A 27,555-nucleotide genomic window follows, 5' to 3' on the forward strand; every position below is an offset into this window, starting at 1 on the left:
CAAACCTTGCTTTAATAAGGGGTGTGAATCCTATTTCAATTCATTGCATCTTATAACCACTACTGGTTTAGTCATTGAAAAAGTGGTTTAGATAAAATTGGGCAAAGAGTTGCATCACAAGAATGCACGGATGGCCAACCCACTAGCCCTATAGAAAACAATAATTAGGAAATTATTCTAGTTTTGGGACAAGGGGGAACTTATGTGATTCACTTGAAACAGCATTTGTGGAACAGCTTTAATCATGGAGAGTGAGACAGAAATGTGGTTACATAAAACCACCTTATTATGGACTGTGTACTGTCTTAACACAAACAAAAATATTCTTAGAAATACAGTTTAATATTTTTAATATCAATTTTACAATAATCAATTATTATGATTTGGTATTGAGCAATGCCCAAAAATATATTTTATCCAAAAAAATGTGAAATATTTATTTAGGTTGCTTATGAATATTTAATCTTGAAAAACACAGAAAAAAATAATAAAATCTAAAATTAGATTAAAGTAGCGCTATACAAAACTGTGCACAGCTCCTCATACCAAGAAAACAAAGAAATTTATCAGATTTTTCTTACATAATTGTACTGTTTGGCAGTACTGTCAACATATCTAGCATACCATACTTTGTAGGCAGAAATGGATAGGTAATCAGATATTTTAAATTTTTAGTGACATATATAGCTTCTTGAGGTTCTGTAAGGCTTTTGGCTTCAAACAGAAAATCTATCTTCTCATAATATAGATTATTGGCTATGTGTATTGGCTGTGTATTATAAAAGGGCTAAGGAGGGGTCTGAAATACAGCCTGAAACCATACCAATCAAATAATAATGTTCAAACCCTGCAGTTAATAATATAATGAGAAGATAATGATACTTCTCAGAAAAAAGAACATAAGGAGAAGTGGTGTTGAGGAGGAAGGAACTATAATTATTTTCATTCCTCCCCCCTTGGTGTAATCCTAGGAAAATTTCATCTCTGGAATCCTAATATTGATGTAAAATAATTTTAATGAGAGTCAAATTTCTACAATTGTCCTAAAATTTGGTAATTACAGTTTTAATCAAATTTGAAAAATAAATTTTAAGGTTCTAGATTTGAGTGGTATTTTCATTATGGGTGTTTGATAAGAGTAAGATATTAAAGCATTTAATATTGTTTAAAGTATTACCTGTATTTATTTGTACAAGAATAAAACTAATTTAGTTTTCTACCATGTAGTTTTATAAGTAACGTAAACTTTACTAAATATAATCTTATGAAAGTTAACAAGTTATATCAATTCCTTCTGTACTTTAAGCCTAATATACCAAATGCACCATATAAGACTCTCCCTTTAAAATTTTTAGAGGGATATATAATCCTTTTTGTTCAAAAATTATATATTTGTCTTAAGAGTAAAATATGGGGGCATGTTTTTGAAATAAAATGTGAAAAATCTTAGTCATCAAAATCTTTAAATACAAAAAGATGAGAGAAGAGAAAACAAGATTTAATCAGCTTCATGGAAAAAATATAATATAGAAACCTTGTAATGCAAAATTAATTAATTGTTGAATTAGATTTATGTAACATTATTACAAGTTTATTTTTATAACTTGAAAGAAAAATAAACATGCAAAAAAACTTTTGAGTAATAAGAAAATAATAGTTTGGGTGTATTAAGCCCCATGAAAACATATCACCAATAAAAACACAAATAAAATAGAAGTAAAAGTACGCTTTGATATGTGAAGAATGATTGAAGGCTTAAAGAGAAGAAAAAGAATATCTTATCAAATGTTCTTTTGATGATTTCCTATTGTAATCAATGATCTTCTTACATTTACTAGGCATAGAAATATTTTGGACATTCTCCACACATATCAACAAATATTCTTTTTCTTTTCATTTCTTTTGATTTTCAATAGAATAAAGATCAAGTTTACATGAAATTGAAATACTTTTCACTTTTTATTCTTTTCTGAACTTTTTTGTTCCCTTTTAATTGAATTTGTTCTTATTATTCTGAATAAGTATAGGTGAAGTATGATCTTAGATCAAATTCTTAAAAACTTTGAATAATATTATTATTAAGGTGAAATGAATTCATATCTTCCAAAGTTTTTCAAGTAACTCAAATAGAGAATTTGTATTTTTTTGAATAATAAAATAAATTTGAACCAATCCCTAACATATTAAGATTTTCTCTTTCTTTTATAGTAAATTTATATTTTTGGTGGTTAAAAAAAGTCTGATAGGTACCTTGGAACAACTGATTTGAGTTATTTTGATTTAAATGTGATATTTTAAAAGATCTTTGATTGCCATGCTTTCAAGGTGAGCTTATATATGGTCTCTTTTTTTATTTTTATAGTTATTGTATGCCATGTTCTACTATTTGTTTAAAAATGACCACTCCTCTGTTGAAATGCAGTCCAAAGTCCTTGGCCAGTTTTGATACTTTGTTAAGTTTAGTGTAGCTGCTAGCTCTAGCACAGAAATTGGTAATCTAAACAACATACAAAAGAAAAATGCAACTCTTGAAAAGTGTTCACACTGTAAGTGGCCTCTAGAGCTGTTTCATGCTTCAATATCACAGCTGAAAATTGGCTAAAATCAGCATCAAACTCTGCTGTAATTATATCCATCTAAAAAATTTAGAAATCAGACAGTGCTTTGATACACTTCAGGCTTTTGAAGCTAGTTTATAGTTGTAGTAAAGTTTAAACTTTCTCTTCCTTTACTCCTTGCCTCTTTGGAATAACTAAAAAATAAAGGGATTTTTGGAGCATTTTGACTATTTCTTTGGAAACATTTCTTTCATCCAGTTATATAGATACAGACAAACTAACTATGAACTGAACTGTTTTATTATTAATGTGTAAGATTTATTTAAAATGAATAAGATCTACATTTTGTAGCCTTCAAATGTTTTTTTTTGGGTAATTTGAGGATTAAACAATAACTAGGAATAGAGATTAAACAAAACTCTAAATTACACTGGTACCCAATGTTTTATAACAACATAAACTTGATCAATTGCTTAAAAACATTGGGTATTTTATCTTCATTGGGGAAAGATGTATGTTTATCAATTTATTGTTATTATCTTATCCTTCAATAGCTCATGCATTAATATACCTGTACGTTTGTTCATAATAGGTATTATGTAATAATTAATCAATTTCAAAAAAATATCTAAATTCCTTATTCCCGGATTAATATGGTCAACACCTCTCCCTCCTGTTTTTACCCTTTCTCTTATTCTTTCTAAATTTTTCTTTGCTTTAATTCATCGAGAAAGGGATTATTAAGTAAAAATAACTTGAAGTATTGATTAAACCTATTTACAATTTTGTTCTTTTTTTGGTTCCTTATATAGTCTAAGCATGCCCATAGTTCATCAAATCGATTTAAAATCACTTGGATGTTGCACCAGATTTTCATGTACTCTGATAAGGTGATAGTAACATCTGGCTAAAATAACAATACCCCATATCAACTCCCTTTACATCATACCCTCCCCTTTTACTGGATGAACGAATTGACCAATAAATGAGGTCCATATAGTTAATCTTTAAATATCCCATTTTTCTCACTTGTTTATCCCAAAATTTCTGACTTTATAAGAAGTTACATAATTTGAACTGACCCAGTAACCTAACTGAAAAAAAAAATATATAAAGACAACAAGGACAAAAAAATTCTTTAAAGGGAAAATAGAAAATTGATTTAGCTTGAATTTTAGCTCCCAAAAGTCTAAGATTTTAATCTGCTTAAATAGGTCAATATCATCCATAGATGATAAATTGATTGTACAACACCAATAAAATTAACAAAATTATCACATATCTATAATACAAAGTAGGATGATGTCTGTCCGTCCGTCCGTCTGTCCAAAAAAAAACACCACCAATTTAAAAAAAAATTATTTAAAATAGTGGTGGACGGGTGCATCTCCAGGTAATAAAAGATATAATTATACCGCTTGCGGCAAAGCCCCTAGAGGTTAGGGGCAAAGCCGCTAGTTATATTATACAGCATTCCTTACATTTAATAATCTAATTTATATAAGTAAAATCAGATGGTAAAGATAGATGTACAATCTGTAGGAAAAAGTAAATTATAGAGTTGGTAGTCTGCTGTAAGAAATACATCATACATGTGTGGAGAATAGTTGTAAAACTATTTACTCACAAAAAAAGTTGTTCTGGCCCCAAATCTCAAATAGAGATATATAAAGCAGGGAGGGAGGGAGGGAACATTTGGCTGTTTATTTCACTACTCCCCAAAGTTTTATGATAACTTTTTCTTTTGCGTTAGATAACAACTTTACGGACTTTTATTGAATTTTGATTTGTTGATTAACAGCCCAACCGTTTCAATCACTAATTGTAATATAAAGAAGGAGAAAATTTTGTTAATCTTATCTGGAGATTTACATAAATTTTACTTCTCTTTAAATCACTGGGTCTTACCAAACCAACCAAGTTTTTGGGGGGGCCACCGAATTAGATAATGTGTTTATAAAACTTTGGGTACCCGTATACTTAACAATCCAATGTCCTATCCCTCCCTGGAAGGAGGTAAATATTGCAAGATAGAAAATATAAAAGATTGGATGTCTGTCCCAGTTTCTAAACTAGCCAAAAAAATGTTTCTAGTTAACAAGATAAAAGTTTTGACGGCGGGTTCTGGTTTTTTTTCTTTTGTGTATAACAGGTATAACAGCTCAAAAATAGGCTAACATAGACAGCTATCATACTGATAATTCTTAATAATTAGAACTATGAAAGCAACTTTTTAGTTGACATATAAAGATATTATAGTTATGCATCTAACATAGGATTACATAAATAAATATAGGATATAATATACTGACAGGGGAAAATTTGTTGTCAAATTAGCTTGCTAATATGGATCTCAATTAGTAATCAGTTTGTTCATCCAGTAGGAGGGAAGGGATGGGGTATAGGAGGCTGTTGTTATTTCAACCAGCTGAGAGCATCGCTTGTTTTTCAGAGTACATGAAAATATGGTTATTCTTAGGATTGGAATTATATCTTCATTTACAATATATTATTCCTCTTTAAGGCTAACTAAATCTCTATATCTATCTATTTACCTACAAATCTATCTACCAAATTATCTATTGTAGCGGCTACGCCCCCAGAGGCCTCTAGGGGCACTTGAGGAAAAGGGAATCGAATTTGATAACCCAATATCTTATTTTAGATTTATAAAGAAAAATTTTAAAAAAAAGTTATGGGGAGTGGAAATTTTTGTTTTAGTTAAAAAAAATTATTTTTTTGGGGGGGAGGGGTATTTTTTATTTTTTAGGAAGAAAATAGTTATAAACCTTCTCGGGACCTATGAGAAGCTACCCTTTAAGGAAAACCCGATCGGTTCAGCGGTTAGCGAGATCCTTCGGTACACACACAAAGACACACAAACATCCTGTTACTTTAGTATAAGGATATATCTACCTTTTATATACAAATCTATCTAACAATCATACCAATTTTTCTCCCAAATATCTGTCTATCAATCTATCAGCAAATTTATATGTTTATTTTTAGTACTTTTTAACATCTTATATTTTTCAGATCCCAAGTCTGACATAGATGTGCACGTACTGCGGGGTGACGTGGCCCGCCTGCCCTGCAACATAACCCCCCCGGAGCCCGGAGTCAACCTAAAAGTGGTCATTTGGCTCGACAGAGAACAGACTTTTTATGTGTAAGTGTTTTTATTTTAAACTAGATTGAAAGGAGTAAGGAAAGTAGGAAAATAGCCAAAAACCAAACTTAGATATGCAAATTAAATAGCCTTAAACCATCCAGGTACCTAAAAGAAGCTTCCAAAATCAGTTTAGTTGTTATTGAGATCTTAAGCTTCAGACAAAAGAACCTTACTACCTTATATAATTTGTTTATAATACAAAGTAGAACGATGTCTGTCTGTTTGTTTATCCGATTGGATTATCTATGAGATAAGCTTCACTCACATGGTTCCTTTTATATTTTATATTTAAATTTAAGTCTTGGGATGGTTTTTAGCTATTTGTCTAGCCCCTGTCTGCACTTTTGAATACAGAGCCACTGGATGCTAGGGGCGTAGACACTAGTATCCAGTGATTTGATAGATTATGCATAGATAGATAGATTATATATAGATAGATAGATTATATGTAGATAGATTTAATGGATGTTATAGCTATTTGTTTATGTACTTAGAAATAATAAAATCCAAGAAAAAGAAAAATCTCGATACTAATTTATATTTTTCCAATGAATGAAAAAATTGCTCAACTATTTTTATAAAAGAATATAATTAGAAATGGTGCTAATTCTACTTGATGACGTTGTTCAGATATTTTATTTATAAATTATTTAATTAATAAAATATTTAAACCCCAACGTTTATTTTTAGTTTTACAAGGATAAGTTTTTTCCCATTATCCCATCCCCTCCCGACCTACTGGATGACCAATAAATGAAATCCGTATTAGCAACCTAAATTGACGTCAGAATTTTCCCCTATCTATATATCCACGTATTCTATATCCATTGCACTAATCTTACATTTAGCGGTTAAAACGTTTAGACACTCAACTAAATGAGCAAATTAAACAAAGTTAAATAAAAGTCCCCAAGTTTGTTAAGCCAACAAATACAACTTTGTGGACTAGTGTAATAAACAGCCAATGTACCCTCCCTCCCTAGCTGAGTAGCTTCGCTATTATTAATGTACAACCACAAGTGTTTAATCTAAGTGAACATAAAAAGGGCGGGAACAGACAACTTGTAGAGGTATACCCAGGGATATAAAGGGATAAGACAATGAACGATTAATTGAAATACATCTCCAATGATAATTAACAAGATTACCCCATCTGCAGACAGAAATTATTTGTTGAAAAGTTTAGACACTACTAGTGTTGAAATAACACATCAAATTCAGTAAAAGTACCCAAAGTTTTATGAACGAATAACATAACGTGGTTATAAAACTTTGGGAACCGCGGTAATGAACAGACCAATGTCCCTTTCCTGCCTTGTTATACAAGATGGTGTAACTTCATTTTCCATCCCATATAGCAATGACACAATGTTTATATAGCAAAGAATCTCACTAACCGCTGAACCGATATGGTTCTCCTTTACAATGAAACTTCTCATTTGATTCTGAAAATGTTTTTTTTTAAACTGAAATTAAAAGAACACTTCACCGTATACTAAAATTCCCCCAATACTCTAAAAAAGAGTACGAAGTGAAGAACGGACATATCTTGTTTCTTAAATAGCCTTTCTTTGATAAATATAGGATAAGGGACATATATTAATCTTGTTGGTCCATATAAAAAATAAACAATAATAAATTATTATCCCCCAACACGACAGGTGGAATTCTCGCTCCCCTCCCCCCCCCCCCCCCCATCCTTATTCTAATACGTGTTTTAAACCCCTGTGGGAAGAGCTAACCTCATGAAGCAAACACTTCCTAACCTAATTTCTAAGCAATATGTATAAAAAAAAAGTTTTTTGTGTTCCAATTTCTGTAGGAGGTAAATAAGAAATATGTACATAAGGCATATAACATATTACTTTGTGTTGTAAGCTATACAATATATTTACCCACGGATCTAAAGGGATGTACATCCCCAATGATTGATGATGCACAAAATTAACTCCTCTGTTGGTTGAAACGTTTGAACCCTCAGACTTTGGGGACTAGTGTAATAAACAGCCCAACGTCCCCTCCCTCCTGATATTTACCTATATATGGATAATAAACAACAAATTTATGTTTCTATACTGTTTGTACTATGCAAATAATACACAGTACATTTTTCCAAGATTTTTACATTTAGTAGGTTTTCTAAAATCGAAGCTTTTCTATAATTAGGGTAGGTCTGTCCGTAAAGGTAAAGACATGTTATACATCATTGTCAAACTTTGCATGATGATTCCTGTAACAATTAGATACTATTCAGAAAACAACCGTACCAGTATATTTATATTCTGCGAATTCAGTTATGACACTGTACAAGTGTTGATGTTCGTTTGTCTTACCATTTAAGAGTTTTTGATTTTATGGATGTTGCCATCCTTGTTTTTACAAATAATTTAAATGTTTAAAAGGTTTTGAGATATGTAATCTGCAATTAAGAAGGTTAATTTTCATTTGGAATGTACATCAATTTATCGGGCATTGTATTATCCCTTTAGATTTCTTAGATAAACATAACGATAACGCATTTATTTAAATGTACATTTATTTATACTGTACAAATCTAAATGTAATTTTCGACCATCCATTTAGCCCCCAAGTAATCAATTACCCAAGCATATGCGACTATATCCATTTCTAGTTGTCATCCTAAATATTACTATAGTCATACTACATTGATATATAGATAGATAGGTATATAGATAGATAGACAGATAGATAGGTAGATATATAGATAGATAGGTATATAGATATATAGATAGGTAGGTATATAGATAGATAGACAGACAAACATACGCGAATATAACCATTTCTAGTTGTCATCATAAATATTACTATAGCCATACTACATAGATAGATAGATAGACAGACAGACAGACAGACAGACAGACAAACATATGCGACTATATCCATTTCTAGTTGTCATTCTAAATATTACTTTAGTCATATTACATAGATAGATAGATAGATAGATAGGTATATAGATAGATAGACAGATAGATAGGTAGGTATATAGATAGATAGAAAGATAGATCGGTAGGTATATAGATAGATAGATAGATAGACAGACAAACATATGCGACTATATCCATTTCTAGTTGTCATACTAAATATTACTTTAGTCATACTACATAGATAAATAAATAGATAGCTAAATAATACTATTTAATTTTTACATTTTTTTATTAATTTGAGTCACTTTGAACTAAACAAAGCGTTTGTCGATAATATTTTAATAAAATGATCTTAAAAGCGAAGGTACCAAAATTGTAACAAAAGGGTATATTATATGATATTTTAAGAATTGCTTCGAAACCGATCAATATCCGTTGGTTAAGAACCGGTTCTCATCCATACTGAAAAAAATATGTTCAGCATTGTATAACAGACAATTTTTACCGAATATTAAAGTAGAAACAATAAAATTAATACCAGTTTTGTTATATCATGCCTTTACCTCTCAGAGATAATAATAATTCTCGTATAGTATTTTATTTTACTATCAGAGGAAAGTTGTCTATAATACATATAACTAATTTAGGCATAACAAGAAGGACGAAAATGATTGGAAAAATGGAACGATACCAAAAGCGAGCAGGTACAACTTTAATTTAAGTAGCGCAGCTACTCTAAAAGTATTATTTGCTTGTATATTCAAGGGTGATATTGGGTTGGGGGCATAAATGGGGACACTTCCTTCCCCATTTAAAATATGGGGGTGAAGATGATACTCCCTATTTTTTTGGACAATGGACGATAAATTAATATGCACCTTTAACTATGATTAACAAAACTAAACTAGATTAAAGTTATCGCTTAGACAATTTTTGAACTGCTAGTTTGTACAACTCAATCAAAATTTAATAAAAGTCCCCAATGTTTTGTAACTAACGAATGAGATAACGTGTTAATAACTTGGGAGAAACAGTTAGATTTACACTCCAATGTCCCCTTAATATAGTAAATATAATTTGTTTGATTTTAAAAATGAGCGTAGTAATTTTATAATTTTATCATATTTCAGAGCCACCTTCTATACAGACGTATCACCGGCCATTCTAGAGATTCGTGACGTCATGGAGGGAGATGCTACTGAGTTCAGGTAATTCGTCTAAATCAGGAGTCTAAAGGGATAAGACAATAGCCAATAATATTTTAATATAAAGAACAGCCTCCGTTAGTGCTTTGGACATCCTTAATAAATGTAAGGGAAAAAAATAAAGAAAGGCTATTTATCGTATCATATTATAGACAGCGTTCCGCGGATATTAAAGGAGAAATAATAAAATTTAAACTGGTGTTAGTAATATGATTTTTATTTTTTTCTTTGTGGTAAATTATCTGTTGTACGATGCTACACATGATTTATGCCTGAGAACCGGTTCAAATCCAGCGGTTTTGAGGCCATACTGGAAACCTTCTTATAAGCCTATTTAAAGCTAATTCTAAATCTAAACTGTTTCTTTTTACATTTGTTGTAAATAAAACATGGCAAATAAGAAAAAAAGAAGATTTATAGCATTAGAATAAACTAAATTTGTCTTTTATTCTTTTCTTCCAAACATTAAATATAAACAAAATAGTAAATTTGTGTATAGGTCGACTAGATTTAGAAATATTTTTTTATATAAAAGTAATAGGTTGTTTGTCTTTCTATGTGTGTGTCTGTCTGTAACTTAAGATCTAAAACATGCTTCTTTATAGTGAATTTCTTAGAGGTCCGGAGAATGTTAAACTGGAGAGAACCTCTAGAGACCTATACAAGCGTAACAACTATTTCTTAACTCCGTTAGTTATTCTTAGCTTTTTTTGTGTGTCTGAGGCTTTTAATAAATCGAAATTTAAGGGGGAAAATTTATTTCTTTAGAGCAGGTTATGTTAAAGTATAATATTGGGTATTTCTAAATAAATATAATTTGCCGCAAAATAATTAAAATCTAACATACAATCGAATTCATCTTAATTTTTTTGGGGGACGATTAATTTATGTCATATCCCCTATATCTATACCTATTTAGCGAGAAGAGGGGACAATGAGCTGTTTATTACACTAGTCTCGAAAGTTTAATAGTAACGTTTTCTTATTCCTTGGTTTAATAACTTTGGGGACTTTTGAATTTTGATCGGTTAGTTTAAAAGTTTCAGCAACTAAATTTAATCTACAGAAGATGTAATTTGTTGGGGTTGTGCCCGATACCGGATATCCGGCTGATTTATAATGCCGGATATTTGGCCAAAGCCGGATGTATTACCGGATATTCGGCCGGATAACCGGCATTATAAATCAGCCGGATATCCGGCCCAACCCTAGTAATTTGTGTATTATTAATTGGGGAGGAAGATTAATTTATCGTCCATTGTCCTATCCCCTAAATCCCTGTTTACTACTGACTATTGATCATCTAACTTTTTCACTTTTTATTGGGAAATAAAAATAATTTGATTTCGTGTTCCCGGGAAATATTAGAAATTATTATATAATCTGCAGAGAGAAGGGTGTTGGAACTTTATTGGTTCAGCGGTTAGCGAGATCATTCGGTACAAACAAACAGACAGACAAACAAACACATATCCTGTTACTGTGAAGGACAAGAAAATAACTTTAAACCACCCCTATATATTTATAAAGCTAATCTGTAAAGCACAACCAAAAAGTACCTGCAGTTTCCAAGATCTTTAGCTTCCTACAAAAGAAAACCTGACTATCTATAAAACACCTGACTAGCGGCTGCGTACTTAGAGGCCTTAAAGGAACTAGAGGGAAGCGAATGAGAGGCGATGTGCATGTTTACATCGGCAGGTGGGAGAAACCCTCCCAAAAAAAAAAACTTCATTAGACCTATAAACAGCTTCACTGTAAAGAAGAACCATATCGATCCAGCGGTAAAGCTAGACATACAGACTGACAGACAGATACACATCCTTGTACTATAAAGTAACATGATGTTTGTCTGTGTGTTTGTACCGAAGGATCTCGCTAACCGCCGGACCGATCGTGTTCTCCTTAACAGGGTAGCTTCTCATAGGTCACGAGAAGGTTTATAATTATTTTGGGGGAGGTTACCACCACCATTCTAAGAAAAATTCCCCCCCTCCAATTTTTTTTAACCTTTTTCTTTTAAAATATAAAATAATAAATTGGGTTATCAAATTCGGCTCCCCCCTCCTCAAGTGCCCCTAAAGGCCTCTAGGGGGGGGGGGGGGGGCGTGCCGCTAGTAAAGAAGAAAGAAGGAGAGAAAAAGAAACAAAAATAAATGAATATTAGATATAGTAGAAACAAATTATTAATATGTAATATACTTTTCTTTTCGTGCCTGACTATAAAATAATAATATAATTTATTGTAAAACGTAGAACAAATGAAAGAAAACTATTTTTTTATATATTTTATTGACTCGGCTGGCAATAATTTATTTAGCAAAGCTACTGTACAATATTTACATACTAGCGGATACGTCCCTACAGGCCTCTAGGGGCACTCCTACAGGCCTTTAGGGGCACTCAACTTTGGGAAGGAGGGAAGGGAGGTAAAAGTCGACTAATTCAACATTTAATTTTAGCTTTAAAAGTAAAAAGTAAATAAACTTTTTTGGGGGGAGGATACTAGTCACTTTCCCAAAAATAATTATTAATCTTTCCAGGACATATGAGAAGCTTCTTGTAAAGGAAAACCATATCGGTTCAGTGGTTAGCGAGATCCACACACACACACAGACATCGTTCTACTTTGTATTATATATTTACTTATTTCTATGTCCCTATACAAGCACTACACATAGTAAGCAAAGCATGTAATTTTAGATCATTTATTAAAATATAATAAAATAAAAAAGAATTATGTGATAGCAAATAGAAAGTCACATTCAGAATCATTTACACACATTAGGCGCCTTAATCAGGGGCTTAAAGGGATAAGAAAATGGCCGTTGCATCACTATTCATAGTGGTTGAAACGTTTGGACACTTCATGAACCAACCAATAAAAATTTAATAAAACTCCCAAAATTTGTTTAGCAAACGAAAAAGAAAACGTAATAAACAGCCCAATGTCACCTCTCTTACTGGATTTAGTTTTATTTCTTGAATCAAATCCCAATTTACCAATTTCAAATGAAAGTTAGACTTGGGGTGTTTAAAAACTAAATTATATCAGTAAAGTAACTAGAATCGATATATTATTACATGGATGTTGCACCAGATTTTCATGTACTCTAATGAACCTATACTCGAAGATGGCAAAATACCGATAACCCAAAATTCCCTCCTCCCACCCTTCCTTTACCCCATCCTATCCTCTTCGACTAGATGAACGAACTTACCAATAACTAAGGTCTATATAAGCAACATAAATTTTAGACACATTTTCCCCTGTCAATATATCCACTGTAATATCCATTGTAACTGATTAAAATCTATATTATCAAGAATAACTATCCTTGGATATATAGTGCTAATTTTTTCATGGGACCAAGCAAAAATTATTCTTTTTAGCGAAGCTACTCTACAATAGTTGTCTGAAAAGACTGACATATAAAATCAGGTACAAATGAATTCCATACAAATTAAGAAGGGAGGAGGGGTGAGGTGATCAAAAAAGAATTTAAAGTTCAAAAAGCCATTATTTTTTTCGTAATTAAGTGATTTTTATGATATTGTTAAAACGTTATTGATTTATTGCCAGAATAATCACATTTAATACTGTGTACATTGGTTAGATGTGTTGTACTAATATAAAATTTATTAGCGTTGATGGAATCGTCTTGTTAGTTTTAATTTGTAGCCATTTTTCTCACAATAAAACATATAAAACGGCGGGAACAAATACTCAAATATTGAAGATTTATAAGAATTAAGAATAGTTAATTATTACACCGTATTATAAGATTAAAACAGTATTTTTACGATTTTTTTAATTTTCGGGTGAAATTGTCTGTAATACGAAGCAACACATTAAGGCTGAGAACCGGTTTTAATAATATTCGATTTCGAAGCCTTACTGGAACTTTAATTACAATTTTTCTGATTTGTAAAATATATTTTAATATCAAACGTCATTCTTTAGTCAAGGTGACATTAATTAGCTTAAATTTAAAGGAATTATGGTAAAAATAAAAAAATAATTCCAGCTTTGTTAGCCCCAAGTGTATTAACAATATTAATTTTATGATATAATAGAATGATACTTGCAGCTGGCTAAAATAATGGTACCCCATCCCTCCTAAACTTACTGGATGGACGAACTGACCAATAAATGCGGTTTAAATTTTTCCCGTCATTATATATTCACGGTTCCACGACAAACGCAGGAGTTCCAATCGTCGGAGTGGACAAACGTAGGAGTGTTAAAATATTAATCTAAGTAAGTATTTCTATACAGGTTAGGTTAGGTTAAGATATGAATATACAAATAAGCCCCCCGCAGTGGTTAGACATTTCAAAAACTTAAAACGTGGTTAAAAATAGGTTAGGTTAGGTTAAGGGTCCACTCCTGCGTTTGTCTACTCCGACGTTTGGGACTCCTGCGTTTGTCCTAGGACCATATTCACGAACTTTATATCCATGCCTGAAATTTATCTTTTTTTTCGTAGGTGTCGAGTTGACTTTGACGGGGATGCGCTCACGAGAAACCAGTTTGTCACTCTGAAAGTTGTTGGTAGGTGTTTTTTACCACCATGCAAAATTTGAAATCGATAGGACAATTCTAACATGCCCAAATTAACGAAAAAAGCTATCCGTTTGTGACGGACGTGTGGACGAACGGACCGACCCTGATTATAGAAAAGCTTCGCTTTTAAAAAGCGAAGCATCTATATAGTTAGGGTCTGTACTTCACGGTTAGATCTTATGTTGATTTATGCTTGTTAGAATTTTCCTATCAATTTCAAACTTTGTATGATGATTTACGTAACATTTAATTATGCTCTAGAAAACATCCTAAAATTATCGTTTATTCGTCAGATTTTTTTTTACAATCATTCCTGTGACAAGAAGGTACAATAAAAATAAAGGCGAAGAATATCTATAATCAAGTTCTTAAAATGAAAGTATGTCCTTAAACAGAATTATGTATTTGTATTTGTATTGTGCAACAGTTTAATATACAATTATGTTTATAGCTTTGAATTTATATTCTGCATTTTAAGTTTTAAACTCTATTACAACCCCCCCCCCCCCACCGGAAAAAAATAATAAGAATTTTTTCTTTCTTACAAAAAAAAACCTAACCCCTACCTTCATTCTGAAGGGGTACTAATTTAAGCTTATTTTTATTATGCTACTAATTTTCCTTTTTCAATGTTAAACAGTTATTTATAATTGATATTTTTGTTTCAGTGCCCCCTGAGAAGCCAACCATAATTGATGGGTCCACCAACAGAGTTTCTAGCAGTAAGATTGGACCCTACAGGATAGGAGATAATGTTACTCTCACATGTCTTGTCATAGGTAAGATAGATAGTTAGATAGATATATAGATAGATAGATAGATAGATAGATAGATAGATAGATAGATAGATAGATAGATAGATAGATAGATAGATAGATAGATAGATAGATAGATAGATGGATAGATAGATAGATAGATAGATAGATAGATAGATAGATAGATAGATAGATAGATAGATAGATAGATAGATAGATAGATAGATAGATAGATAGATAGATAGATAGATAGATAGATAGATAGATAGATAGATAGATAGATAGATAGATAGATAGATAGATAGATAGATAGATAGATAGATAGATAGATAGATAGATAGATAGTGTTTTGGATAAAAAATGACTTTTTTACACTGAGTAAATTGAATTACTCCTCTTTAATATTGCTCTATGAAAAAAAGTGTACGCTGTTTAAAAATGCCTATAAAATCAACATTTTTGTTAAAAATTAATTTTTAGCTTAAAATGAAGAGAAAATCGTTGTTTTTAAGATAACAGTAAAATCGAATTTTTAATGAATTTTTCATAAAAGTACATTCTTAAAAACCGGTTTTCTAAGTAAACAAACAAGGGTATAAAAAGCCAGTGTACAACAGAATCTTTAGTAGTAGTATTTTAATTTCTCTTTGAATAAGTAGTAAACATTAATTGTCTTTTAGAAACTAAGTACACACCAGAGATATATTTGTGCTAGTTTTTATCAAATAATATCTAAGTTTAGTTTAAGTTTGTGTATTTTAGTTTTATTTAGTTGTGTTATAGGGCAATTTTAGTTTATAAATTAGGAGTGGAATATAGTATTGAATTGTAATTTGTTGAATTTTACTACTCTCAGCAAATTATTATTTAAATAATAAATGGTTGTGGAACTGCCCCGTTTCACCCTTTATTTTCAAATTATTCCTCTACTAATTTAATTGTACTAATTACTCATATTTGTAAAGGTCCTTTTAAGAATTAAGTAACAAGAAGTAAACTGTGTTGAGTGAACCTAGTGGATTAAAGTGTAACCAATTTTCTACAGAAAGCCCCATGCCTGCAGCTAATTGGTAAGTAGAATTTTAACATTTAACAATTAGAGTATTTTTCTTCTGTGAACATTGAACAATAAGTAGATATTTAACTATTTAAAGCATATTTTTAGCTTAAGTCATTGTTTTAAAACAATTTATTGAGCCTGAATTCTAAAGAATTAGCTATTATTTTAAGTTTAATTGTGTTAACTTTTAAACGCACATGTATTTTGTTATTATTTTGTGATTTCTTCATAAATATTGGCGAACTGCTCCGTTTGCTATATTTATTAGGAAATTGTAAGGTTTTAGTCAAAATATTAGTCAAAAAGGTTATGGAAATATCATTTTAAATTGTTTAACATATTATTTGTTATAGTTCAACAATGGTTAGAACTACTGCAGTTGGAAGATTTTCATCAAACCTACCTATTTTGTGTTATTAATAATTTGTTGTTTGATTAATTTACTGTAAATACACATAATGTAAAGACAAAAGTTTTATTTATTTAAATTCTGGTATTCAAAATTAAAGGTGTTCTATAAAGCTTAAAAGGGGCTAAAATTTCCCAAAACAGATAGATAGATAGATAGATAGATAGATAGATAGATAGATAGATAGATAGATAGATAGATAGATAGATAGATATATAGGTAGGTAGATAGGTAGATAGGTAGATACATAGGTAGATAGAATTTAATTGCAGAATAATAGATAGATTTAAAAGTACAAAAATGAAACAAAAAAATTATTAATAATACAAAATAATAAATGACATTTGAAAAATGCAGTTTGATATTTAAAATATTTAAAATTAATTGACTTGATTTTGATGTTGCTTTTTTATACTATAATAGTAGAATTAAATCATATCTATAAATTTTAACAGGTTATCAAAATTTTGTTTACAGGCGGTTCACCAATGCCAGAAATTCAATGGGTGATGGACAATACGGAAATATTGAATACAAGCATTATAAGGTAGGATGGATAGATAGATGGATAGATTTATAGATATATGGATGTATAGAAAGCTAGGTAGATGGATGGATACATTTAAAGAAAATAATGAACATTTATTTAGAAAGAATAAATAGACAGATAAATGGATATACTTTTGGCAATATTGTATTTTATATTCCAATGTCCCTTCCCTACGTGCGTGATATAGAGTAGCTTCACAACTAAACATACATACAAACAAAAATAATACAGGAGAGAGAGAGAGAGAGAGAGAGAGAGAGAGAGTGAGAGAGAGAGAGAGAATCTTGTATTTGGGCTAATTTTGTGGACAATAATCTATCGTCCTTTGTCATATCACTTAAGATCCCTGGAGTAAGAGAAACAGAGAGAGAAAGAGAGTAAAATGTATTCTAACACACTATGACAAAAGGACGTTTTTGCATTAAGCAGAATAATAAACTTCAAAATAAAGCTAAATATTGTCGACTCTATAGATATTACTGGAAATTTGTACATAAATACATTCATCAAATTAATCTAGTTTTATTTTTAAAAATCAATAACTTTATGCAACCTTGACATAAGTCTCGGGATGGTTTTGGGCCATTTAATTTTCAGATTTAAGCCTTGGAATAGTTCCAGGTCCTTCTTTCCCCTTGATTTAAATTATTATTATTTGATTTAAATTATTATTATTATTTGTTTTTTATTGTTATTTTTGATAGTTAGGATTGCGAACCATGGTTTAATAATTAAAGTAAAAGAATAGACGAGGAAAAGGCTATATGTAACTATGCCCACAGGGCGGGGACCCTGTCCTGATTTTATATTGGGTCTTTAAAAACAGCTAATAGCGTCGTAAATATAAACACATCAATTATCTAGCAGAAGAAAAGGGTCTCTGCCACTTTGGTCAGGTAGCTGTTTGAATTATACATATCTACCTATCATAATGTAAATTTAAAAAAAAAAGTAAATTAATTATTACTATGTACTGGTAATTTTTTCTATATTTTCAGTGAATATAAAAGATAGTTGTTTTTCTAAATATTAAAAGTTTTATATAAGACAATTTATGAAAACTTTAATACATTGATGTCACATTAGATTTTCAGGCTTTGTAAGTCAGCTACTTTACTGTAATTTTTATATATCTGACTGTCTTTAGAAATTTAACTTTTATTGTAGTGTTGATTCAAATCTAGTTAGCTTTAAGATCTTATGTTCTAAAAAGTTCTAAATTTCACTTGTATCCAAAGTTATTTAGCTTCGTAATATCAATTGTACTTTTATATAATTTAATTGGTTGGTTCCAAACTAGAAGTGTCAATCTTTAGAAAGGATAATTTTGTTTATCATAAATGGGGCTGTAATGTACATCAATTTATTTTTCATTGTCTTATCTCTATAAGGAAATTCACTTGAAAGAAAACCAATATTGGCCCTACAAGATCCTACGCTACATACAGAAACACAGACATACAAACATCCTGTTACTTTTATAATAGGGTATATAATGAAACTTTTTTGCTATTTAACATAGAATTCGTGATATTATTAAAACACCGCTGAAGTGACGATAGTATTGTCATATCAAAAAAGTTTTTTTTCTGTTGAGTTGTTTTCTTTTATATTATAATTTCTTTTCATAACTAGATAGATAGATAGTTGTTTTATTTCATAACTAGATACATAGATAGATAGATACGTAGGTAGATAGATAGTTGTTTTCTTTATATTATAATTTCTTTTCATAACTAGATAGATAGATAGATAGTTGTTTTCTATTATATTATAATTTCTTTTCATAACTAGATAGATAGATAGTTGTTTTATTTCATAACTAGATACATAGATAGATAGATACGTAGGTAGATAGATAGTTGTTTTCTTTATATTATAATTTCTTTTCATAACTAGATAGATAGATAGATAGTTGTTTTCTATTATATTATAATTTCTTTTCATAACTAGATAGATAGATAGATAGTTGTTTTCTATTATATTATAATTTCTTTTCATAACTAGATAGATAGATAGTTGTTTTATTTCATAACTAGATACATAGATAGATAGATACGTAGGTAGATAGATAGTTGTTTTCTTTATATTATAATTTCTTTTCATAACTAGATAGATAGATAGATAGTTGTTTTCTATTATATTATAATTTATTTTCATAACTAGATAGATATATAGTTGTTTTCTATTATATTATAATTTATTTTCATAACTAGATAGATATATAGTTGTTTTCTTTTATATTATAATTTCTTTTCATAACTAGATAGATATATAGTTGTTTTCTATATATTATAATTTCTTTTCATAACTAGATAGATATATAGTTGTTTTCTATATATTATAATTTCTTTTCATAACTAGATAGATATTTAGTTGTTTTCTTTTATATTATAATTTCTTTTCATAACTAGATAGATATATAGTTGTTTTCTTTTATATTATAATTTCTTTTCATAACTAGATAGATATATAGTTGTTTTCTTTATATTATAATTTCTTTTCATAACTAGATAGATAGATAGTTGTTTTCTTTTATATTATAATTTCTTTTCATAACTAAATAGATAGATAGACAAATAGATAGTTGTTCTCTTTTATATCATAATTTCTTTTCATAAATAGATAGTTGGATAGATAGATGTAGCTTGCATTTATGTAATTTTGCAACAAATTTAGACTTATAAACAAGGATGACAACATCCATAAAAGCGAAGCTCTGAAACGATATGACAGACGAACATTAACTTTTGTTGAGTATCAGAACTGAATATACAAAACATGAAAATATAAGGTTTGACAAAGTTATAGGTAAATTTGTTGCAAAACTTCTTAAATACAGAATTATGTTTTAGGACATACTGACATTTTTAATACTTGATTATAGAGATGCTTCGCTAATAATATTGAACCTTATTGTAATAGGAATCAGTAATCAAAAAATCAGATCAATCGGATAATTTTAACACATAAAAAATTGTTATTAAAAAAGTAAAAAAATCAACATGTTTAAATGGACGTACGGACATTCTGGTAACGATTATAGAGTTGCTGCGCTTTCTTAATCGTACCTAACTACTACAGGAATCACCATACAAAGTTTGAAATCGATAGGACAATTCTAACATGCCTAAATTAACGAATAAAAGCTAACTATCTCGGAAGGATGGACGTACGGACGGACGGACGTACGGACGGACCGACCCTAATTATAGAAAAGCTTCGCTTTTAATTAATGTCCTGCTTATGAAGTTCTGACACACTGCAAGGGTTAATGTTCGTTCGTCCTTCATTTTGTTTTTAGAGCTTCGCTTTTATGGGTATTGTCATCCTTGTTATTATTAATTGAAAAGCAAACTTAAATAGCATCTGAAAAGTTCTTATTTTGATTGCAATTACTTCATGTTATTTTTTGATCAACTGAAAATTGATTGCCTATTTCTTCCCTAATTTCCGAAGTTGTACAGCATTTTTTTTTTACGTTTGAAGCTTTTTTAGCTAGTAGTAAACATTGAGATAGGATGAAGGTGATACGTACACAAATGGAAACTCAAATTCAGTTGACCTTATTTTTGGTTATGTAAACTCAGCACTCCAGAGTACAGATGTGTAATTTTTTGTATCATCATTAGGGATGTACATCAATTTATTAGCTATTGTCAAGTTTCAACACTGCTATAGTTTGTTCAACCCAATCAAGATTTAATGAGAGAATGTATTCATAATATCTCCAATGTCCACTCCCTCCCTCAATGGGTAAACTTTTTTTGCAGCTTCATTAGTAACAGCAATGGATACAGGGGAAAATTCGTCGTCAATTTAGCTTGCTAATATGGACCTTCTTGGTCAGTTCGTCTATATAAGGGAGGGGAGTGGATAGTAATTAGGGGTATGGTTATTTTAGCCAGCTGCGATTAACATTTATCAGAGTACGTGAAAATCTGATGCAACATCTCATTAATAATATATCGATTGTATCAGGTGGGTGACAATAATAAATAATTTATAGGGAAATGCTTTCTTCTAAAAACAGGCGGAACATGTTATTTAAGAATTATCCAATCAAGTATAGAGAAGTATATTCAATCAGGAAGGCAGGGAACATTGGGCTTTTTTTACACTAGTCTCCAAAATTTTATGATAAGGTTTTCTTATTCTTTTTTGAGGACTCGGTTGGTTCATTATATTGAGTGTCCAAACGTTTTATCTACTTATGGTAATCTACAAAAGGGGCAATTTTATGTATTAGCATAAGGAATGTACAAAATTTATCACTCATTGTCTTATCCCTTAAGATCCCTAAAGTTCAATAATAAATATGATAAAAAGTTATAAAAAAGAGCATGTGTAAAATGGACGGACGGACTTTCAGGTAACGATTATAGATGTGCTATTCTAACTGTTATGTAATTCTAACGAAAAGAGCAATCCGTTTCGGTAGGACGTACGGACCGACCCTAGTTATAGAAAAGCTTCGCTTTTTAAAAGTTTTCATTATAAAGTAGCTGTAGGGGGGAAATTAAAAATAGTTATTGCAACTTTTTATTTACTATTTATGCATTTCATTAGTGTAGATAAGATACTTTATAATTCACCTGTTATGTGGTCCTTCTACATATCTTTATATAAAAGTGCCATGATCTGTCTGTTCCGAAGGATCTCGCTAACCACTGAACCGATTTAGTTCTCCTTTAAAATTAAGCTTCTCGAAGGTCCTTGGAAGAGTTTAAAGATTGGGGGATTATTCTTTTTAAGACGTAATACAAAGATTTCCGTACTAAGTGAACACTTTAATGTATTCAAATTTCCAATAGAAAACAAATCAATTTTGTAAAAAAAAAATATTGATTAAATTTTTCAAGGCAAGGCAACATGTTGCTGCTATAATAATCATTAGCGGGCAAGTGTAGCATTGATAGAGTTTCCTATCGACTTCAAACTAATAAATATGTTTAAGATGAAGTATTTTGAAAAGGATATAGTTGTCTGTACAGGTGGGGACATTAGACTGTTTATTACAATATTTCCTATTCGTTTGCTTAACAACTTTAGGGACTTTTATTGAATTTTGATTGTTTGGTTCATTAGTGTCAAAACGTTCTAAGCCACTTAATATAATCTGAAGAGCGGGTTTTTTTTTATCATTAATGGGGAAGTATATCAATATATCAGCCTTTGTCTTAACCATTTAGATCCCTTAGATAAACTCTTCTTTTCGTGAGAAAAGTAATCAAGAGATACAATTGATTTTATTCATTATTTTGTTACATAGAATAATAAATGTATAAGTATAGATCCAGCCCACTACCTGGCCTAATTGGTGGAAACTATTTTCGTCTACATGCAAATTGATCACTGTTCTTTTGTAGCTACTAGTTTTTGTAATTTGTTTATATAATATTATATAATATTAATCTGTGTAGATCCTTGTTTTCATAATATTAGCTACTTGACTTTCCATCAATATTATTCTATGTAGCTCCTTGTTTTCATAGTATTAGCTACTTGACTTTCCATCCCTTTTATTCTGTGTAGCTTCATGTTTTCATAATATTAGCTACTTGACTTTCCATCCCTTTTATTCTGTGTAGCTTCATGTTTTATAATATTAGGTACTTGACTTTCCATCTATATTATTCTATGTAGCTCCTTGTTTTCATAATATTAGCTACTTGCCTCTCCATCTTTATTATTCTGTGTTGCTTCATGTTTTCATAATATTAGCTACTTTCCTTTCCATCTATATTATTCTGTGTAGCTTCTTGTTTTCATAATATTAGTTACTTGACTTTCCATCTATATTATTCTGTGTAGCTTCATGTTTTCATAATATTAGCTGCTTGACTTTCCATCTATATTATTCTGTGTAGCTTCTTGTTTTCATAATATTAGCTACTTTGTTTACATAATATTAGCTACTTGACTTTCCATCAATATTATTCTATGTAGCTCCTTGTTTTCATAGTATTAGCTACTTGACTTTCCATCCCTTTTATTCTGTGTAGCTTCATGTTTTTATAATATTAGCTACTTGACTTTCCATCAATATTATTCTATGTAGCTCCTTGTTTTCATAATATTAGCTACTTGACTTACCATCTATATTATTCTGTGTAGCTTCATGTTTTCATGATATTAGCTACTTGACTTTCCATTAATTATATTCTGTGTAGCTTCATGTTTTCATAATATTAGCTACTTGCCTTTCCATCTATATTATTCTATGCAGCTCCTTGTTTTCATAATATTAGCTACTTGACTTTCCATCTATATTATTCTGTGTAGCTTCTTGTTTTCATAATATTAGCTACTTGACTTTCCATTACTATTATTCTATGTAGCTCCTAGTTTTCATAATATTAGCTACTTTGTTTTCATTATATTAGTTACTTGACTTTCCATCTATATTATTCTATGAAGCTCCATGTTTTTATAATATTAGCTACTTGACTTTCCACCTATATTGATCTGTGTAGATCCTTGTTTTCATAATATTAGCTACTTAACTTTCCATCAATATTATTCTATGTAGCTCCTTGTTTTCATAGTATTAGCTACTTGACTTTCCATCTATATTATTCTGTGTAGCTTCTTGTTTTCATAATATTAGCTACTTTGTTTACATAATATTAGCTACTTGCCTTTCTATCTATATTATTTGTGTAGCTCCTTGTTTTAATAATATCAGCTACTTGACTTTCCATCTATATTATTCTATGTAGCTCCTTGTTTTCATAATATTAGCTACTTTGTTTTCATTATATTAGTTACTTGACTTTCCATCTATATTATTCTATGAAGCTCCATGTTTTTATAATATTAGCTACTTGACTTTCCACCTATATTGATCTGTGTAGATCCTTGTTTTCATAATATTAGCTACTTAACTTTCCATCAATATTATTCTATGTAGCTCCTTGTTTTCATAGTATTAGCTACTTGACTTTCCATCTATATTATTCTGTGTAGCTTCTTGTTTTCATAATATTAGCTACTTTGTTTACATAGTATTAGCTACTTGACTTTCCATCTATATTCAGGGTGACCACTGTGTACTATATGTACTTTATGTACTATATAGTCAAAATTTTGTACTATATGGTACTATATGACAAACTAGGTACTATATGTACTATATGAGTTAAAATTTTGGTACTATATGAAATTTTTTTAATATTATTTTAAAACTTATTACCAACCAAAGTATTATAATATTGTTTGTAATATTACAATGTACTTTCAGCTCTAATACATACTAATATAGAGAGTAGTGATATGGTTATGTAAAGTAAAATTATAAGCTTTGAAATATGCAATGACTATTAAAATCACCTTGATCATATATTTTTTTGCTTCAATGATTTTTATTATTTCTTATAAGATATTAAAACTCTTTTTGTTCTTCATATATTTATGATTGCTGAAGCGACTGAATACATAGAATAGATTTTTAATTAGTGCTTTTCCTGTATATTGCTAGATGACCAAGTTAGTTTAAGTAAAGAATGCCCTGCTGGGTTAGGGTAGGACCTTGGAGGTGTATGTATAGTAGACCGACTCAAAATGCAAAAAAATTGGCGCACTATTTTAACCCATTTCTTTCATGATATAATGACAATTGACACCAAAACAAGTGTTCTGGTAGATTTTTTCAGCAATATGTCAATTTGATTTTCATAAAAAAAAAGAATTTTTGTTATGGCTTTATACACCTTCCTGAATTTGCTTTGAAGAGTAGGATCTACTGCAGTTCACGGTAAAATATTGCTGGTAAGCAATATTTCCAAAAATCTATGAATTTTAAAAGCTGCTAGCTGCCAAACGGCTGAATGTTCGGATCATATCCGCACACCATTTTAAGCGGCCTACGAAGTCCTACAAATAATCTGGAATAGCCAAGATCCAATTATGCACAGGGAAAGCTTCACTGAAGAAAAAACGCGTAAAATAGGTCTTTTTCGCGCATTTCTCAGCACTGCGAGATAATTATGCATTATTGATTTATGGCTATTCCAGATTATTTGTAGGCCTTCTTATGCCGCTTAAAACAGTGTGCGGGCATGATCTGTACGTTTAGCCGTTTGGCAGCTAGCAGCCTTTAAAATTTATAGATTTTTGGAAATATTGCTTACCAGCAATATTTTACCGTGAACTGCAGTAGATCTGAAGAGTATCTTAAAGAATTTAAAAAAACAATTTTTAAAGATTTTGATCATAGAAAGGGCTATCCTCAAAAGACTGACAATTTTGGATGTTTTAGCAAAATCAGCAGATTTTGAGTTATTTAAGGATAACTTTTCAAGGGTCAATATTTTTATAAACCATTTTTTGATTCTTAATCTACTCTTCAGGAAGGTAAATAAAGCCATACTTTAAAAGAAGAAAAAATTTTCTCCTCCAGAGGGAACCCTTCCCTTTTTTATGAAAATCAAAACTGACATATTGCTGAACAAAAGCAACCAGAACACTTTTTTGAGAATCAATAGTCATTATATCATGAAAGGAACTGGTTGGAACAGCACGCTCATTGAATTATAAAAAAAATTGGTAATTCTGAGTCGGTGAAATGTATAGGTTTAGATCCTCACTGTAAATTTTAAGTAATACCGTTATGTGCGACATCTTTGAAGGGAGTGTGGACATAAAAATTTCTCATCTTATTATCATATCTTAACATTTTCTAAGCACATTTCACTACACTGATCAACCAAAAACGTCCTCACTGTCTACAAAGGGTTGAAACTCAGAGTTTATTTAAAATAATAATATCCCTAAAAACGTCCTCACTGTCTACAAAGGGTTGAAACTCAGAGGTTATTTAAAATAATAATATCCTTTTTTATTGTCTTAGACAATAAATAACCCACTTTGGAGAATTAGCTTACACTTTTATCAGACTGTTTATAAATAAATATTGCACCTTTATTATTTACAAATTTTTAATTAGATGGCCCACCTATCTAAAGTTACTTGGATACTAATGAAAAAAAACCTGTTTCTAGCTTTATTATTGTATTTGGTATTCAATAAAAATTATTGCTTATTTTATCAATTTCTAAGTAACTATACATTGGTTTAAAGCAAGGATTGTATTAAAAGTCAGCTTAACTGTTGTGAAAAATAGAGAGCTATGTCAAAAGTTTAGTGTTAGCTATAGAAGGAAAAAAAGACAAGTAACCGCACATTTTTATAGTCTGGAAATTTTTCCCCAATCTTGGACATACTTTGATAATCTGATGAGAAATTTTCTCGTTCACAGTCCCTTTAATTACGCAATAAATGTTCATTTTTAGGACTTATTTGAAAAAAAGTCTTCTAGTGTTCGGTTCTTCCACCAATTAAAAAAATTGTTTAATGCTCCCTCATCATTTCACAAAAACCTTATTATTTCATTTTAAAAAGTCCTCAGTTTTAAGGAAAACTATTTTTGTTTAAAATTACTAGGAATATCCCATTTTTGGGTGAATTTTTTTTTGGAGGGGGGGGGTTGTTAAGGGGGATTTCCTATCCCATTTATTTGTTTTTTTTTCTCTGCGGCTTTGCCCCACACTGTGCTTAAAACCACCACATGAACAGTACAAATATTCTCTGAAGAGTAGAGCCCAATTGGTTCAGCAATTACTTTTTACTTACAAGAAAAAATTTAGTGCGGGATATCATTTTTTTTTTTTGAGGGGGTTAGGATTTACCAACCCCACAAAAATTGCTTAAAACCACTATATGACGAGTATGTATATTCCCTGGAGAGTAGAACCCATTCAGTTCAGCAGTTACCAAATTCTTAATCTTTAGACGGACAGACATCAAGCTTCTTTGCATTATAGACTAGCAGCTAAGTACCTAGATTCTAGGACATCCCAAGACATAATTCTGAAAATTAAATAGCCCAAAACCTACATACGACCTCAGTGAAGCTTACCTAAAATTGCTAACCCAATTGTTCAGTAGTTAATGAGATCTTAAGCTTCAGACATAAACCCTTACTACTTTATTTAATAAGATATATAGGTACTTTTTTTTAATATTTGGTACTATATGGTATTACTACATAAATAGTTAAAATTTTGGTACCATATGGTACTATATTAGTTTAAATTTTGTGTACTATATGGTACTATATGAAAATTTTTATGTACTATAAATGTACTATATATTTGTAAATTTTGAGTGGTCACTCTGTATATTATTCTGTGTAGCTTCTTGTTTTCATAATATTAGCTACTTTGTTTACATAATATTAGCTACTTGCCTTTCTATCTATATTATTTGTGTAGCTCCTTGTTTTAATAATATCAGCTACTTGACTTTCCATCTATATTATTCTATGTAGCTCCTTGTTTTCATAATATTAGCTACTTTGTTTTCATTATATTAGTTACTTGACTTTCCATCTA

At 30.2% G+C, this 27,555-nt stretch overlaps 1 protein-coding gene and 1 long non-coding RNA gene across 2 annotated transcripts in view; both read left to right on the plus strand.

The window, feature by feature from the left end:
• The window catches only part of LOC145332344 (nephrin-like), a 255,389-nt gene that overhangs the window by 115,451 nt on the left and 112,383 nt on the right, over positions 1–27,555 (plus strand). The window contains exons 3-8 of the mRNA XM_080177334.1: positions 5,595–5,727; positions 9,263–9,319; positions 9,746–9,823; positions 14,311–14,375; positions 15,056–15,166; positions 17,089–17,158. Coding sequence (XP_080033460.1) covers positions 5,595–5,727; positions 9,263–9,319; positions 9,746–9,823; positions 14,311–14,375; positions 15,056–15,166; positions 17,089–17,158 — 514 coding nt within the window. The remainder of the gene's footprint in view (positions 1–5,594; positions 5,728–9,262; positions 9,320–9,745; positions 9,824–14,310; positions 14,376–15,055; positions 15,167–17,088; positions 17,159–27,555) is intronic.
• Positions 15,762–16,674, plus strand: LOC145331794 (uncharacterized). Its single transcript, XR_013883908.1, has 2 exons — positions 15,762–16,212; positions 16,556–16,674. It is a non-coding gene; the product is annotated as an uncharacterized LOC145331794 (long non-coding RNA).

This window comes from Acartia tonsa, chromosome 11 (genome assembly GCF_053477335.1).
Source record: "Acartia tonsa isolate MP-2025a chromosome 11, ASM5347733v1, whole genome shotgun sequence".
In the NCBI taxonomy this organism is placed as follows: domain Eukaryota; kingdom Metazoa; phylum Arthropoda; class Copepoda; order Calanoida; family Acartiidae; genus Acartia; species Acartia tonsa.